Source organism: Equus asinus, chromosome 5 (genome assembly GCF_041296235.1).
Source record: "Equus asinus isolate D_3611 breed Donkey chromosome 5, EquAss-T2T_v2, whole genome shotgun sequence".
NCBI lineage: Eukaryota > Metazoa > Chordata > Mammalia > Perissodactyla > Equidae > Equus > Equus asinus.
In genome coordinates, this window is record NC_091794.1 from 88,667,987 (window position 1) to 88,686,489 (window position 18,503).

An 18,503-nucleotide genomic window follows, 5' to 3' on the forward strand; every position below is an offset into this window, starting at 1 on the left:
GAGAGGTCAAGAATGTATATTTGCTATTTCTCAGACTCTAGCCAGTTCTTTGGGCTTTCTTATCTCTTTGAGGGAAAACCCCCAGTGCTCAGCCTGACTTTCTTTCCACTTTAAAGCTGCCACCATCCGCCATTTTTGTTAGTTCCTTCTCTCTCTTGGACCCCTCCCCGCCCTGGCAGGCCCCTGAGCATTATGTGGCCTCACCACTCCCCTCTCTCGCTCCTCTCAAGGACAGCCCCCAGACTCTTTTCCATGGAAAGCAAGTCACTATGGGGCCTAAATGGAGGGAAATGATAAGATGAGGGACTCTGACGACATTCTCTCTTTCAAAAGTCCTAATCTGTGCTTTCAGTCTCCATCTAAAACCCCATGTCAGTTCACTTTGGTTCTGAGGCCAGAACTCACCGAACCCCACCCTCATTTGATACCGTAACATAGGTATGACCATTGCATATGTCATAAGACTCTGCTTCTAGGCCACTGGGCCTACAGAGGCCTCCTAGTCAGAGCAGCAGGTGGTAAGATGCGCCCCTCAGCAGACGAATTGTCTTATGTGGCCCTTTAACCATCTCAGGCCCTTACGTGGGAACCTCCCTCTCCCTGGGCCCCATCCTCACTTAAGGACTGAGCCCTCTGGCTACTTCCTCATAGAGGGGTGGGCTTTGAATAAGAAGGATGGTCTGCATAGCCCAAGTTGCAGGCTGCATGAGGATGGTGTGAGCAAGGACAGTGGGGGAGTGGGAGGGCCCTTGCAGGGACACTTGGCGGAACAGACTTTAGAGTGAGCAGTGCCCAGCTAGGAGCCTGTGAGGAGACAGGACATCTCTGTCTGAGTGTTTTCCTTCCTGGACATGTGCGGGGAGTGATGGGGATGGTATTGGAATGCTGGGGAGGAAGGGGGTCAGACTGGGGGTGAACGATGCTGTATCTCCCTTTGCCTAGTCATAAACTGTGGTGACCCTGGGATTCCAGCCAACGGCCTCCGGCTGGGCAATGACTTCAGGTACAACAAAACCGTGACATACCAGTGCGTCCCTGGCTACATGATGGAGTCACATAGGGTGTCTGTGCTGAGCTGCACCAAGGACCGGACGTGGAATGGTACCAAGCCAATCTGCAAAGGTGTGTCTGAGGGCTGCAGATATGGACGGAGGGCCAAAGAAGATACAAAAGTGAGACAAGGACCTTGAACATCTAGAAGGGAGGGAGGTAACAAGGCAGAGACCTAACATCTTATCAAGGGTTATGGGATGTGAGGACTGGTCCTTGAACATCTGCAAGGAGGGAGTCAGAAGGTACCAGGGTAAGGCCTGGGCCTTGAACAGCAAGGAGAGGGCTGTGCAAAGAGAGGAGTGGGTTGTCACACTTGAAAGGGGACATTGTAAGGTGCGAAAAGACAAGGGCTCCCAAAGTAACAGGGGCCATTTCTGATTCTTCCTGCTTAGCCAGACTCCCGGCAGGTGCAAAGGAGCCAGTGACATTGGTGCTGGTCACTGGGGTCTGGTTTCCCCAGGACAGCACCAGAACTCAGCCGGCTTTGGTCTCCCCCCAGCTATCATGTGCAAGCCGCCTCAGCTCATCCCCAATGGGAAAGTGGTGGGGTCTGACTTCATGTGGGGCTCAAGCGTGACGTATGCTTGCCTGGAAGGGTACCAGCTGTCCCTGCCTGCGGTGCTCACCTGTGAGGGAAACGGATCCTGGACCGGAGAGCTGCCTCAGTGTTTCCGTAAGTTGGTACATCCTATCTTCTGGTTTCTTCCTCTTCCCTTCTCAGGGGTCTGATGCTCAAATGCCCGGAACAGGTAGTCCCCTCCCCAAAATCACGGAGAAGCCTTGTCAAAGACACTATTAAAGAAAGAAGGAAATTTAAAGGAAAACATGAGAATATCTTAACTGAGCCCTGGCTGTGGACACTGTGTGGAGTCACAGTGGTAGGAAATTAAGTCAGGGATAAGGGAGGTGTTTCTTAATCTGAAAGGTCATTAACTGGATGGGAGAGTGCCCGAAGATCTGGGAGACCCAGTGCGGGAAACATGCCTATCTTCATGGAAAATAGCCTGCACAGAAAAGACTCCCGGGGCATCTGTGATTTTCTGGTGAGAGGGTTTATTTCTTATACACCAGGCCCAGTTGTGTCCCGAAGAGCCCCATCTCCATTCCAGGACTTATTTCTCACCGAGGCCCCAGAGAAGCACGTTCCAGATTGCTTATTCTTGTCACATCCCGTGAATGGGTTCTAGAAGGTTTTCTCGGTGCCCCTACTTTGGACAAACAGTGGGACCTGTTTTTTCTTTCTCCTTGGCATTTATCTAATGCTGCTGAAAACTATCAGCGTACTCATGCCACTGTTTTGGTACCTCTGAAAATTTGCTTTAATTTGGGAAATTTCAGCTGAGACAAGGGCCAGGAGCTGAAAAGGGGACACAGGAAAGGCAGCCTTTGGTGCATGGCTAACCCCTCAGACCATTGCATACCTCCAGGGGAGTATTAGGAATGTAGCATGTCTTGGGGTGGAGTCTGGACTCAGAAACCTCACTTTTCTTCTTGAGACATAGCTGAATTGCTTTTTAACAATGAGTTATGGTCATCATAAAAAAAAAAAGTGTGTACCGTATTTGCAAATACAAGGAACATAATGATGATCTGAACTCTCACCTCCCAGAGGCCACCACAGTTAAGCTTTTGGCGGTGCTTCCGCCTTGGTCACTCTGCAATTTTGCGTATACAGCCATATGTGCACAATTTCCTATGAGCGGTATTGAATCGTGCTGTACATGTGAGTTCATAACTTGTATTCGTTGATAGGCCATCACCTCTTTTCTCTGTCGGTACATACTGATCTGCACATCATTCTCTTTCCTGGCTTTCAAGAGTTTCCTTGTTGTAGATACCACAACTTGTTTCATCTTCCCCTATTGGTGATGAATTTAGGTTTCTCCAATTTAGTGATGTTAGAAGTAGTTCTGCCACAAATAGCCCTGAAAATAGCATTTCTTTACACTCGTGGTCAAGTCCTAAGAGTGAGACTGCTGGGCCAACGGACATGCACACTATACCTCCTGACACGTGTTGCCAAATTGCCTTCTGGAAAAAGTGTCCCAGTTTACTCTCCCACCAGCAGTTAATGAGAACATTTCTTGACTCACACCCTCACTAACAATGGATTTTGCCAATATTTTTTAATGTTTACTAACCTGAGGAGTTTACAAAGGTATCTCATTATTTGAATTGGCATCACATTGCTTATTAGCAAGACTGAGCTGCCCTTTCTTCGTCATCCATTTCTATTTCTTATTCTTGGAGCCGCCTCTTCCTGGCTATGGTGATTTCTGATCAGCTCAGCCTTTGACTGGCTTCTGATTGGTCAAGTCCAGACTCCCTAGCTTCCAGGGCAAAGGCTTCCATTTAATTTTGCGTGTGATTACAAACTCGTGAGTCTATGTACACACACACACTCACATCATACCGTAAAGAATGTTCTTCATGCTTGAAGTAATGTCTTGGGGAACTTTGCCTTGGGTAGTCAATTTTTAATGACACTCTCATGACCCGAATGAAATGAGCCCGCTCCGTACACTGTCCACCGCAGTGTAAATGCACACCCCTTGGAAAGACATTTGGCGGGACACATCAAGATCTTTGAGCCTGAGTGAACACACTCAAGCCTTTAAAAATAATAAGTTACTAGAGAACTCCCCTAAGAAAATAATACAAGTGAAAGAAAAGCCCTATTTAACTTTATAATAGTAGAAAATGCCTAATATAAGGATTATGATAAACTGTGATTATGGTGTAACCTCTCATTGAAAAATTATGTAGCCAGTAATTTGTAATGATGTCATAACCACGGGAAATGTTTACAGGATAGTAAATGAACAAAGCGAGGTTAACAACACTTGGACATTGGGTTCACAGCCATGCACAAGTTCACAGAAAACCAAACAAAGACTAGAAGGGAACGAGTGTGAAAATGGAAAACAAAGCTTTGGGTAGTGGGATTGTAGTTTATGTTTTTTCGATGTTCTAAACTTCCTGTAATGTTACTCCATTACTTGGATGATTATTAATGAGCATTTTGAATGTGAAAGGAGAGGAAACACACACGGCAGCCCTGAGGCAGTTGTAGTCATTTATCCAGGGCTGCCTCAGTTTCCACAGTTGAAGTGGAAGCAGGAAGAAAGTAGAATAGAGAACAAAGGCTGGGTTGGTGGGGGTTGCGGGGGTTGGGGGTGGGCAGACTAAGCTCTAGGAAGCAACTTGGACCTGCCTTGCTCCCTTCATCTTCCCAGCTGTGTTCTGTGGAGATCCCGGTGTCCCACCCCGCGGGAGGAGAGAGGACCGAGGCTTCTCCTACAGGTCGTCTGTCTCCTTCTCCTGCCAGCCCCCTCTGGTGCTAGTGGGATCTCCACGGAGGTTTTGCCAGTCGGATGGGACATGGAGTGGCACCCAGCCCAGCTGCATAGGTAAGAGGTGACCTGGGGCAGAGCATCCCAGCTGGTGGGTATCCCTCTTTTGGGCCTGAGATGATGACTCTCCTTCTCTGTCTTCAGTGGTCTCATCTGCAAAAGGGAACAAATCCTCCTCCGAGCTTCTTAGAGCAGGATGTGAAGAGCCAGAGTTAATGTGCTACCAGGAAGCATATAGTCAGCCGGGCGTAGGACGCAGGTGGAGATATGAGAAGTCAGGGGAGGCAGAACATGGCTCCATCTTCCTTCCTATGTCTCTTTCTCAGAGTGAGTGGAGGTAATGAAAGCTTCAGTGACCATGTGGTCTCTTTTGTTTTGCAATCCAGACCCAACGCTGACCATGTGTGCAGACCCCGGCATGCCACAGTTTGGGATACAGAACAATTCCCAGGGCTACCAGGTAATGAGGTCTACCAAGGTCGGGTCTTTCTGCCTCCTGTCCTTCCTGTCACCATCAGCCTCAGAGGACCTGGGGGCCTTCCAAGGTCTTGTCCTTGGAAGCTGGAGAAAGGAATCACTGTGCCTCTTTGAACCATGCTGCATGGGAGCACTCTTCAAAAAAAGGAAGGCATTTCCATCCATCTGAGAAGCTGATGTGGAAGAACAGATCCACATGGAGCTCCACAAACACTTCCCAGCAACCCCATGCAGTTGGCACAGGGTGTTTGTAGAAATACAGAAATGAGTGAGACAGACGGACTTTCTGTCCTCAAGGTACCCATGCCCTACCCAGAGACGCAGGGCTCAGACAAGGTGGCGGGAGTGAGCAAGTGCCACATGGGAGGCAGCCCCTGCCCAGTGGGCCCATCCCAATAGCATACAGGCTCCATGGACTCATCTCAGAATGAGCTTCTGGAGAAGGAGGGCATTTGCACAGCCTGAGATGGGACACTCTGAACAGAGAACAGGAAGCAGGGAAGGATGGGTGTGTTCAAGGCAGGACGATTAACTGGAGCCCAGGGTGTGCCCAGGGGAAAAGGCCGGCTGGTCTAGCCCAGGAATGCAACTTACTCACTCAGTCTGTATTCAACAAATATTTACTGCCGTGAACTATTCTAGGTGCTAGGAGTACAGTGGGGACAAGACAGGCCAAGTGCCCACTCTAAGGGAGCTCCCTGGCTGGTGACAATGAGCAAATAAGATGACTTCTGAGAGCGATGAGCACCATACATGGCGTAACGTAAAATGATGTGACTGGGTGGGTTGCTATTTTAGAAAGTATAGTGAGGGAAGAGTCCTCCTAAACTTGACCTGTGACCTCCATGATGAGAAGGGCCAGCCCTGGGCAGAGCTGGGTGAGCATTCCTGGCAAAGGGAGGGGCCCGTGAAAAGGGACACTCAGACAGGGACATGCTTGGTAGGTTGAAGGACTAGAGAGCAGGTCAGCCAGCGAGTCCAGCGTAATGAGAGAGAAGGAGATAAAGCCAAAGAGGGAGGCTAGGTTTGAAAACAGCTTGGCGCTGTCTTGTAAAGTTAAATATTCACACGTCCTCTGACCCAAAGGTTCTAAGCCTAGAAACCAACCCCAGAGACACTTGCACACGTTACCGAGACGTGAGAAATGGTACAGTCACGCAGTGGTTTAGTATACAGCCTCAAAATGAATGAAACACAGCTCTACACAACGCGGATGAATCTTAGAAACATAATATTGAATGGCAAAGGTGGTGTGATAGTATTTCTATAAAGATTAAAACCAAGAAAAACTTATATTGTTTAGAGACATATGTATGCATATGTGATAGAATTATTTTTTAACAAAGCGAGGAAATTAACACAAAATCCAAGACAGGGGTTATCACTGAGGGGGAGCCAAGGGATGGGGCGGGGAAGGAACACACATAGTTACGACGGCGTTGATAATGTTCTGGCTCTTCAGTAATGGGCTCAAGTTAAGGTGTGCACTTTATGATGATGATTCATGTCTCTCTATATTCCATATGTTCTTTTATATGCATCAAATATCACATCATAGCTTTTGAAAAGAGAAAGACATCAGCCAGGTCAGTTAGGACCTTGAGGCCATGATAGGCATTTTGGGTTTTATTCTGAATGTCATGGGACACCATTTGAAGGTGACTCAATCTCATCCACCCTTTGAACTATCGCTCAGGACGCTGAGGAGGGGATGAATAATAGAGGGTTAACAATGGAGACACTTAGACAAGTGGGACACCATTGCAGTTGCTCAGTAGAAAGGTGAGGGTGGATCTGGGCAAGGGTAGTGACAGCAGACACGGAGAGAAGTGAACGGGTCAGGACGTATTCTGTAGGTAGAACCAAGAGGACTTGTTGATGGATTGGACTGAGGGGTTAAAGGAAAGGGAGGAATCAAACATGACTTAAGGTTTTTGATTTGCACAGCTGAGTGGCATTTGCACAAAGGTGCCATTTGCTGAATGAGAGGATGAAATACAAGACAAACACCTTGGGCTTGGAGCAAGGGAGTGGAAATGAAAAGTTTCACTTTGTGTTTGAGTCTGAATAGAGACACATAAGTGTTTTGAGCTGGGAAATAGTGTAACCTGAGTTGCAATTTAGGAGGCTGATCTGGCAGCCTTATGCCCCATGGATTGACTGGAGAAGGAGAGATGGAGCTGGGGGCTGCAGGGGTGTCGAGTCAGACAGTGAGGGGCTAGTCAAGGGTGAGAGTGAGGAAAACAAGTGAGCACAGGGAGAGAGGGAGGGAGGCAGTTCTGCTCAACAGGTATTTACAAAACCCAGCGCCAGGTTCGATAGGGGACATGTCTGTAAGGAAGACAAGTCCCCCATCCTAAAGGAGTTTACAGTTTCATAGAAGAAAGAGATATACACAGTAATAATTTTATTTCGTACATTTCTTCCCATTTTATTAAATGCTTTCCAATCCACCATCGCATTCAGGTGTCGCAAGATTCCAGGGTAGTTGTGGCGGGGCTGATCGTCCCCACTCTGTATATAGGAGGACTAAGGTGTAGAGAGGTCCTGCAACCTTCATTCAGTGAGTAAATGCAGAAGCCCGAACTCAGATCAGGGTCTGCTGATTCGGAGTCAGGCGTTCTGTCCACCCCAGCAGAGTGTGATATGTCCAATAAGAGCATTGATCTGGCTCACGGGGCTGTGTGGGGCTTCGTGGAAGAGGCATAATATAAGCTGTCTCGAAGAATAAATACAATTAAGCCAGGCAGTGAAGTAGAAGAAGGGTGTTGCTGATGGAGGCAAAGGTGCGGGTGGAAGTTGGGTCAAGGGCAAGTAGTCAAGTGACAGGTATGAAGCATCGCTTCGTGGAAGGTGACCTTGAGACCTTCCATCCTCACCACAGGTTGGAAGCACAGTGCTCTTCCGTTGTCAAAAAGGTTACCTGCTTCAGGGCTCCACCACCAGGACCTGCCTCCCCAACCTGACCTGGAGCGGAACCCCGCCCGACTGTGTCCGTGAGTGCAGACTTACCCACATCCCAAGACAACTCCTCTTGGCAACGCATTGTCTCTCCCAGCTGAGCATCCAGGGCGTGCTTGAATGCACTGAGTGATGGGGAGCTCACACTTTCTCACTGGGACCAGTATTGGTCTCTTGGTAGTCCTTATCCCTTGGGGCCTCACAGAAGACATTTCCACACAAAAGCATTTCTGATATTTGAAGGCAATTCTTATGCCTTAGCAAAGAAAAAAGAAACAATTTTCCAGTGGCACCAAAAACTAACAGCTACAAGGCCAGCCCTCGGAATAGAAGGTTTCAGGCTTTTGACCATAATTACTCCTCTTCCCTCATGAAAAATGCTACAGGCTTGAGTTCCCCCAGGGTTGAATAAGCCAATGTCTACACGATCTCCATCTTGGCCATTCACATAGACGTCAACATCGGGGTGTGAGGGGGACTGGGGCCGGACATGAAAGGGGCCCATGAGGGAAAGGAAGGGGCTGTCCCATCTAGGAAAGGGGAAATAGTTGGAAGCCTTCCAGAAGACCCTAATCTCCCCCGGTCCAACGATGTCTTTCCTCTCGTCCAGCCCACCACTGCAAGCAGCCAGAGACGCCAACCCACGCCGACGTCGGGGCCCTGGACCTGCCCTCCATGGGCTACACGCTCATCTATTCCTGCCAGGAGGGCTTCTCCCTCAAGGGCGGCTCCGAGCACCGCACCTGCAAAGCTGACGGCAGCTGGACAGGCAAGCCCCCCGTCTGCCTGGGTGAGTGTGCCACGAGGTGAGCTCGCCAGGGTGGGAGGCCACAGGCGACGTCTGGAGCCGAGGAGGGCAAGAGAGAAGCAAGAAATACGGTTTCCAGGAGCGGGATCCTGCTCCTGATCTTCTGAGGTGTCGAGTCTCCAAGAGATGGAACCAGAGCAGCCGGAAGAGGCACATAGGGAGGCCATCTCGACTTTTATTTTGCTACCTTCTGCCTGAGCTTAGACACTGTCCCAGGATTGTGCTTAATCATCAGACAGAGAAAGCTCTCTGTTCCACCAAACTGGAATAATGCATTACACGTATTATAACCCTGATAAAACAGCACCCACCCGCGGGTCCCTCGGGGTTACCAAGATGTGCCAGACCTCCCTTGCCTTCTCAATGCGTTCCTTCTCTGTTTATTGAGTAATATCACTGGCACGCCTGTGCTGGGTCTGGGGGATCGGGAGGTGGAAGACACAAACCCTGCCCTAAGGGAGCTCACATTCAGCTGCAGAAGACACACACATTGTCAGAGAGAACAGAACCTTCAGGAACATAGAGATGTGCTGAATGCTGAGAGAACAAGGAGGAAGGGCACTAATTCAGCCTAAGGGGGGGAGGGGAGAAGTCAGGGAAGGCTTCCTGGAGAAGGCGATCTGGGTCCCATCTTAAGTGAAGAATCCAGCAAGGGTAAAGTATCATTTTGGTGCTGGAATGGTGTTAAACTCTCCCTTACAGGTGCTGCTCTCACACATGCCAGGCGTTGTTCTAAGTACTTTGTGCACTAATTCATTGATCCTCACAGTCATCCTATGAGGCAGGTGCTTTCAATTCCCCAGTTAATATTTGAGGAGGAAACCAAGGCACAGAGAGTTTAAGTAACATGCCCAAGGTTACCAGCTCATAAAGGGAACGAGCTGAGATTCGAACCCTGAAGCTCTAAGTCCTGAATCCATGCTCTTAGGTACTGTGCTGTCCTGCCCTCCGAGAGAGCCGGCCTCAGGTTCAGAACCTTTGTCAGAGCTGGAATTATAGCGTTGTCGTATTTCATTGTGTGAACGGTTGTAAATTTCTTTTATTTATGAAAAGTAATATTTCTTTTCCACCTTTGGTGGTGATATAAGGCTTCTTTTTTAGAGTACATTTACTTAAGTTTTTATTGTAGTAAACTATATATAATATAAAATTCACCATTTTAACCATTTTAAGTGTACAATTCAATGGCATGAAGTCCATGACGCAACTGTCACCATATCCACTTCCAGAACTTTTTCATCGTCCCAAACAGAAATTCTGTACTTATTAAACAATGACTTCCCATTTCCGTTTCCCTCTGCCCCTAATAACCTCTGTTATACTTTGGGTTTTTGTTAAATTTTTTTTATTGCGGTAACATTGGCTTATGACTATATAAATTTCAGGAGTACATCATTATATTTCGATTTCTGTGTAGATTACAATACTTTCTGTATCTATGAATTTGCCTGCTCTAGGTACCTCATCTTAGTGGAATCATATAATATTTGTCCTTTTGTGTCTGGATATATATATATATATATATATATATATACCACATTTTCTTTATCCATTCATCCATCAGCAGACACTTAGGTTGTTTCCATACCTTGGCTATTGTGAATAATGCTACAACAAACATGGGAGTGCAGGTATCTCTTTGGGACAGTGATTTCATTTCCTTTGCATAGATACCCAGAAGTGGGATTGCTGGATCATATGATAGTTCTATTTTTAATTTCTTGAGGAACCTCCATACTGTTTTTCATAGTGGCTATACCAATTTACATTCCCACCAGCAGTGTACAAGGGCCCCCTTTTCTCCACATCCTCACTAGCATTTGTTATCTTTTGTTTTTTTGATGATAACCATCCTAATAGGTATGAAATGATGTGTCGTTGTTTTGATTTACATTTTCCTGACGATTAGTGATATTGAGTACCTGTTAGCCATTTTTATGTCTTCTTTCAAAAAATACCTACTCAAGTTCTTTGCCCATTTTTTAATTGGGTTATTTGTTTTTTTGCCATTGAGTTCTTTATATATTTTGGTTATTAACCCCCTATCGGATATGTGGTTTGCAAAGATTTTCTCCCATACCACAGGTTGCCTTTTAATTTTGTTGACGGTTTCCTTTGCTGTACAGAAGCTTTTTAATTTGATGTGGTCCCTCTTGTTTATTTTTGCTTTTGTTGCCTTTGCTTTTGGTGTCAAGTCCAAAACATCATTTCCCAGAACAATGTCAGGAAGCTTATTCCCCATGTTTTCTTCCAGGAGTTTTATGGTTTCAGGTCTTACCTTCAAGGGTAATACATTTTAATTTGATTTTTGTGTGTAGTGTAAGATAGGAATCTGGTTTCATTCTTTTGCATGTGAATTTCCAGTTTTTCCCTGACTGTATATTCTTGGCCCCTTGGTCAAAAATTAATTGATCACCATATGCATGAGTTTATTTCTGGGTTCCCTATTCTGTTCCATTGGTCTATTTGTTTTTATGCCAATACCATACTGTTTTGATTACTGTGGCTTTGTAATATAGTTTGAAATCAGGAAGTGTGATGCCTCCAGCTTTGTTCTTTCTCAAGATTGCTTTGGCTATTCACAGTCTTTTGTGGTTCCATACAAATTTTAGGATTTGTTTATTCTATTTGTATGAAAAATGCCATTGGAATTTTGATAGGGATTGCATTGAATCTATAGATTGCTTTGGGCAGTATGGACATTTTAACAATATCAATTCTTCCAATCCATGAACATGGAGTATCTTTCCATTTATTTGTGCCTTCTTCAGTTTCTTTCATCAATGTTTTATAGTTTCAGTGTACATATCTTCCACCTCCTTGGTTATATTTTCTTAAGTATTTTATTCTTTTGATGCTATTGTAAATGGGATTATTTTCTTAATTTCTTTTTCTGATAGTTCATTGTTAGTGTATAGAAATGTGACCAATTTTTGTATATTGATTTTGTATCCTGCAACTTTACAGAATTTATTAGTTCTAACAGTTTTTCATGGAGTTGTTAGGGTTTTCCATATATAATGTTATGTCATCTGAAAACAGAGACAATTTTACTTCTTCCTTTCTGATTTGGATGCCTTTTATTTCTTTCTCTTGCTTAATCACTATGGCTAGGACTGCCAATACTATGTTGAATAAAAGTGGTGAGAGTGGGCATCTTTCTTGTCCTGTTCCTAAGCTTAGAGTAAGCTTTTCACTATTTAATATGATATTAGCTTTGGGTGTGTCATACACGGCCTTTGTTATGTTGAGGTACATTCCTTCTATACCCACTTTGTTCAGAGTTTTTATCATGAAAGGATGTTGAATTTTGTCAAATGCTTTTTCTGCATCTATTGAGATGATCCTATGATTTTTATCCTTCATTTTGCTAATGCAGTTAATACAGTTTGAGATTTTTCTTGTTTCTTAGTATAGGCATTTCTCACAATAAACTTCCCTTAGAACTGCTTTTGCTGCATCCCATAAGTTTTGGTATGTTGTGTTTCCATTTTGATTTTTCTCAAGGTATTTTTTTATTTCTTCTTTGATGCTTTGGTTGCTCAGGAGAATGTTGTTTATCTCCACATTTGGTAAATTTTCCAGTTTTCTTCTTGTAATGGATTTCTGGTTTCATACCATTGTGGTCAGAAAAGATACTTGATATTATTTCAGTCTTCTTAAATTTATAAGACTTGTCTTGTACCCTGACATATAATCTACCCTGGAGAATGTTCCAGGTGTGCTTGTGAAGAATGTGTATTCTGCTGCTGTTGGATGGTGTTATATGTCTGTTAGGTCCAACTGTTCCAATATGTAGTTTAAGTCCATTGTTTCTTTATTGTTTTCTGTCTGGATGATCTATCACTTGTTGAAAGTGAGGTATTGAAGTCCCCTGCTATCATTGTATTACTGTCTATTTCTCCCTTCAAATTTGTTAATATTTGCTCTATATATCTAGGTGTTCTGGTATTGGGTGCATATATATTGACAATTGCTATATCCTCTTTATGAATTGATCCCTTTATCATTATGCAATGACCTTTGTCTCTTATTACAGTTTTTCCCTTAAAGTCTATTTTGTCTGATATAACTACAGCCATCCCTGCCTTCTTTTGGTTTCCTTTTGCATGGAATATCTTTTTCCATCACTTCACTTTCAGTCTATATCCTTAAAACTGAAGTGAGTCTCTTGTAGGCAGCATATTGTTGGGTCTGGGTTTTTTATCCATTCAGCCACTCTCTGTCTTTTGATTGGAGACTTTAGTCCATTTACATTTAAAGTAATCATTGATAGGTATGGACTGACCATTGCCATTTTGTTAATTTTTTCTGGTTGCTTTATAGTTCTTTTGTTCCTTTCTTCTTCTCTTGGTCTCTTCCTTTTGAATTCGATGATTTTCTGTAATGGTACATTTTGATTTCTTTCTCTTTATCTTTTGTGTATCTACTATAGGTTTTTGCTTTGTGTTTGACATGAGGCTTACATAAAATATCTTATAGTTATAACAGTCTTTTTTAAGCTGATAGCAACTTACCTTTGAATGCATACAAAAGCTCTACATTTTTTTTTTTAAGATTTTATTTTTTCCTTTTTCTCTCCAAAGCCCCTCTGGTACATAGTTGTATATTCTTCGTTGTGGGTCCTTCTAGTTGTGGTATGTGGGACGCTGCCTCAGCGTGGTTTGATGAGCAGTGCCATGTCCACGCCCAGGATTTGAACCAACGAAACACTGGGCCACCTGCAGCGGAGCACGCGAACTTAACCACTCGGCCACGGGGCTAGCCCCAAAAGCTCTACATTTTTAAACTCCTCCCCACATTTTTTTTTTGATGTCACAATTTACATCTTTTTATATTATGTATCCATTAACAAATTATTCTGGCTACAGTTGTGTTAATACTTTTGTCTTTTAATCTTTATACTGGAGTTATAAGTGGTTTACCCACCACATTACAATATTAGACTATTCTGAATTTAACCACGGGTTTATCTTTACTGGTGAGTTTTATGCTTTCTTATGTTTTTATGTGAGATCCTTTCTTATGCTTGAACCCCTGCTGTTGAACCCCTCTATTGAATTTTCCAGTTCAATTATTATATTCTTCAGCTCTGTGATTTCTATTTGGTACTTTTTTTATATTTTCCATCTCTTTGTTGAAATTCTCACTTTGTGGTTTGCTCTCCTGACTTCAGTGAGCATCTTTATGACCATTATCTTGAACTCTCTGTTGGGTAGAACTCACTTATCTCCTTTACATTAAGATCAGTTTCTGGAGACCTATCTTGTACTTGGATTTGGAACATTCTCCCTTGTTTCTTCATTTTTCTTCATTTCTCTGTTTTTCTTTCTGCTCATTAGATAAAACATACACCTCTCCCAATCTTGACAGACTGGTCTTGTGTAGGAGATGGAACTCATCAATCAGCCCAGCTCAAGCTCCTGGTTGCCTCTCAAACCTTTATGATTGTCCACCCACTGTCTTTGTTCTTAGTGGATCCCAGTAGCTGAGGGTCTGCTAAGGCCCATCAGTGTCCAAAAGGGGAAGATGACAGTCAGGACCTAGATGCAGGCTGATTAGAAGCTGGACCCCTCAGGCAGCAATTGGAAAAGTATACAGTCAATTGGAGAAATTGGAAGATAGGCATTTTTGCCTGCTCCCTCTGTGCTGAGCCTGGGTGTATAGCCATAGGGGTTATTACTGCACCCCTTTAAAAACTGCTTCTTTCTTTTCTATAGTCCTAGAGGACTCATGAGTGCAAGCCCCATTGGCCTTGATTTGGATGCCCATCCCTCAGGTGGCAGCCTTAAAAGTCAGGGTGCTAGATGTGTGATACAAACCTTTCACTCTTCAGGGAGAAGCTGGGAGTTGGGGGTGCCTGCCTGATTGTTTGACACTGTGCCAGGGGTGGGATTTATGGCAAGAGTGTGTCTCAGCTTTTCCTACTCATTTTGATACAGATATTTTTCAGTCACCCAATGTGTGGGAGTCACTCAGCTAGTTTCTGGATTTCCTTCAGAGGGAATTTACCCATGTGTAGCTGTATAGTCAGTGCATCTATGGGAGGAGGGCAATTCAGGGGCCTCCAACGTTGCCATCTTGGTCCAGAGTCTCTTCAAGAGTCCTTTATGTATCTAGAATAGAAGGCCCTTATCAGGTACATGATTTGAAAATATTTTCTCCCATTTTGTGGGTTGTCTTTCACTTTTTTTTTAATTTACAATACTTTCTCCTTTATTTCATTCATCATCTAAAATGAAGTTAGGCTGTCACATTTTAAGCTCTACTTTAGTCCTGTGTTAAATTTTCTCTTTTTTTTTCAGATGTGGTTTTTTACAGCCTTACTGAGATACAATTGATATACAAAAGTGCACATATTTAATGTATACAATTTGATGAGTTGGATCTCTTCACTTTCTTGTTGGTGTTCTTTTAAGCACGATGTTTTTTTATTTTGATGAACTCCAATTTATCTATATTTTCTTTGCTTGTTTGTGCTTTTACTGTCATACCTGAGAAACCATTGCCTAATCTAAGGTTGCAAAGATTTATGTCTATGTTTTGTTCTAAGAGTTTTATAGTTTTAGCTGTTACATTTAGGTCTTTGATTCATTTTGAGGGTTTTTTATGGTGTTAGTTTGGGGTCCAAATTCATGCTTTTGCATGTGGATATCCAGTTGTCCCAGCACCACTTGTTGAAAAGATTACTCTTTCCTCACTGAATTGTCTTTGCACCTTGTCAAAGATCATTTGACCAGAAATGTGTGAGCTTGTGTCTGGATCCTCAATTTTATCCTTTAATCTACATAAGTGCTCCTCTGCCATCACCATGCACCCCTGATTACTACAGCTTTGTAGTACATTTTGAAGTTGGGAAGTGCAAGTCCTCCTTTCTGTTCTTCTCTTTCAAGATTGTTTTGGCTATTCTGAGCTTCTTTTATTTCTACATGAATTTTAGGATTGGATTGTCAATTTCTGCAAAACAAACCGCTGGGATTTTGATAGGGGTTGTGTTGAATCTGTAGACCAATTTGGGGACTATTGCCAACTGAACAATAATTAAGCCTTCCAATCATGAACATGGGATGTCTTCCATTTATTTAGGTCTTTAATTTCTTTCAACAATGGTTTGTAGTTTTCAATATACAAGTCTTGTACTTCCTTGCTTATATGTATTCTGAAATATTTTATTATTTTTGCTGCTATTATGTACCAGTATTTAAATATACAAAATGCTTTAGATGCAGTTGAGTCTCATCTCAGCCCCTTACTGTATGATCTTGGGCAAGCCCCTTCACCTCTTAGCCTCTTAACAAGCTCTCTTCTATAAAATGGAGACAGTAATCTCTACCTTACAGTTTTGAGAGAAGGAGTAAATGAAATTACATGAATACAGTGCCTAGCATAGTACCTGGCACATAAAATGCTTTCTCCCTCTTTGTTCCCTCCATCTTATAAAACCTAGGACAGTAAAGGAGGCATTTTGTTCGGAAGTGTACCTTCATTGAGTCACTGTGGAAACTTTCCCCACAGCCTTCTGTGTACCTAAACATAAGCTGACCTTCAGAGTTGGGAGGGTGTGCTGAAACTCTGTGGCCTCCCAAAGGAGACAGTAGGGAAAATCTGCCCTTGCTTGGTGACAAGGCATATATTTTTGTTGTTTCTCTGCAAAAGAAGAAAAGACATTGGTATTTATTGACTGTGACCTTCATGTTCATAACCTCATTTATGCGGCATAGACCTGTGAGGCATGTTTCAGTATTTTCCCATGTTTCAGATGAGGAGACGAAGACTCTGAATGCTGAAGTGACTAGTCGAGGTCACACAGTCATCAAATCAACTACTGGGACCTGAACCTCATCTGTCTGGCTCAGGCCCAAAGCTTTGGCCTTTGCCTTTCCCTCTGAGGGCTTCTCAGTCTTAACATCATCCCTCCAAGGGAGGGAAGGACTCCACTGAAAGTACCAGGGCTCAGGGAGTTCACTTCTGATTGGTGGAACATCCTCCTTCGTGCCAGGCATCTGGGAGGAAAGCAGAGTCCAGGACATGGCTTTTCAACCCAGGGTCCTCAATAGGGGCATCAGCAGATCTGTGTAGTAGGATGGGAAAATAGACGTCTTTATTTTCCTCTGCTTCTTACTGAAATTTAGCATTTCCTTTACTTTAAGTTATAGACAAAAACCCATAGTAGTGTTTAGCAATATCTGTGACCTTGTCACCAGTAGAAACTTCAGAGATTTTCATATTACAACTATTACCAATATCATGAAATATTATTAATGCTCCTGACTACTTTAAGATTATGGTAGTTACTGGGCCCGCTGCTAGATCCTGTTATTTAATGCAGCAATAAAGAATCATATATACAACTATATCCTAATTCTTTCTTTACTATTTCAATGACTGTAATTGATAAAATGGATTTCCTTTTAACTCTTTATGTTTTTTCATTCCAAGAAAGGTCCTAGTATCACCAGACCATCAAAGGAGTCTACCTCCTGGTCTAAGAGAATAAATCCAAAGCAAGATCTCAAAGAACCCGTTGACTGGAGAGGTGGCTCTTATTTTTTTCAGTAGAGTGTAGACCAGAGGCTGAGCCTGTTTTCTTCCATTCTCTTTCCCCAGCAGAGGTCCGGCCCAGTGGGAGACCAATCAATACCGCCCGAGAACCACCGCTCACCCAAGCCTCAGGTATGTGTGGTCCAGATCTTTGACTCAAGACATTGGGGCTGCTTCCTTCACCTGGTCACCCAGAAACATGCACAGGAGCTTCTAAGTGCTCAATGGAAGGGCAGGAAAACTGGCTATAGAGCAGAACAGATTTCTCTACCAACTCCCAACCCTGGGCAGACGTCAGGAGGAAGTGAGCCTGAAGGAAGCACAAAGCTCGTCCAGAAGAGAGAGCCAAGGCCTTCCAGAAAAACGTCCAGAGCTTTGAGGTCTGGAGCCATTGATTACTCCTCCTGGCACAGAACCAGCCAGTGTGGTCATAAAAACACATAGACCTGGGTCCTATCCAGGGAGCTTCCTGGAAATGGTTACATTTTTAAGACAAGTATTCATTCTCTCAAAGTGTGATGTCCAGAAATGAACACAGAGCTACAGGTGTGCCTGAGCAATGCAAAATCATTATAGACTATCATATCCTTGTTTGAACCCTATGCTTTTATTTACCACATTGGTGCATATGTTATACGGGAAAGAAGGCTTGATTTGGCATCATAAACTCAGTTCAAGTTCCATTTTGGTCACTGAGCAGCTGTGTCCCTGGGCAAATGAGATTCACTTCTTGAGCTTCTGTTTACCTTTCTGTATAACAGGGATCATGATGCTTGCCTGAGAGGATTATTACAAGGATAAATAGCCATTACAGTAGCTATCACTCATTAGGTGCTTCTATGTGCCCAACATCGTGTGACATACAATTTGCAACCTTAGACCACTTCACCCCTACAGTAACTCTGATGAGGTAGGCAGGATGGCCCCGTCTACAGAACCACAGGTGCGGCATATACAGGTGAGGAAGTCAATGCTTTTTCACATAATCAAAGACAACTGTTAAGTGACAGCCAAGATTAGAATCCACATCTAGCTGACTTCATTAGCCCATGTTCCTACCGACCACACTATACTCTCATGTTGGTTTTCTCTCTCTTCTTTTTCTCTTTCTCCATCTTTTCAACCTCTTCCTTCCTTTTTTTCTCTTTTCTTCTTTCTCCTTCTCTCTTCCTTCTAGTTCCCTCTCTCTTTCCCATTCTCGTTTGTTTTCTCCTTTTTCCTTACCCATCTCCTCTCTCTCTTTCCCTCCACCCATCCACTCTGAGATAAAGGAGGACCAAAAGAGGGCCAGAGCACTCCACCAGCTCCCC

At 43.7% G+C, this 18,503-nt stretch overlaps 1 protein-coding gene across 1 annotated transcript in view; it reads left to right on the top strand.

Annotated features, from left to right (window-relative positions):
- Positions 1-18,503, top strand: part of CSMD2 (CUB and Sushi multiple domains 2) — a 588,433-nt gene that overhangs the window by 560,269 nt on the left and 9,661 nt on the right. Inside the window, exons 59-65 of the mRNA XM_070510384.1 lie at positions 943-1,122; positions 1,553-1,726; positions 4,290-4,463; positions 4,793-4,866; positions 7,768-7,879; positions 8,455-8,634; positions 17,260-17,325. Of these exons, the coding sequence (XP_070366485.1) occupies positions 943-1,122; positions 1,553-1,726; positions 4,290-4,463; positions 4,793-4,866; positions 7,768-7,879; positions 8,455-8,634; positions 17,260-17,325 (960 nt within the window). The remainder of the gene's footprint in view (positions 1-942; positions 1,123-1,552; positions 1,727-4,289; positions 4,464-4,792; positions 4,867-7,767; positions 7,880-8,454; positions 8,635-17,259; positions 17,326-18,503) is intronic.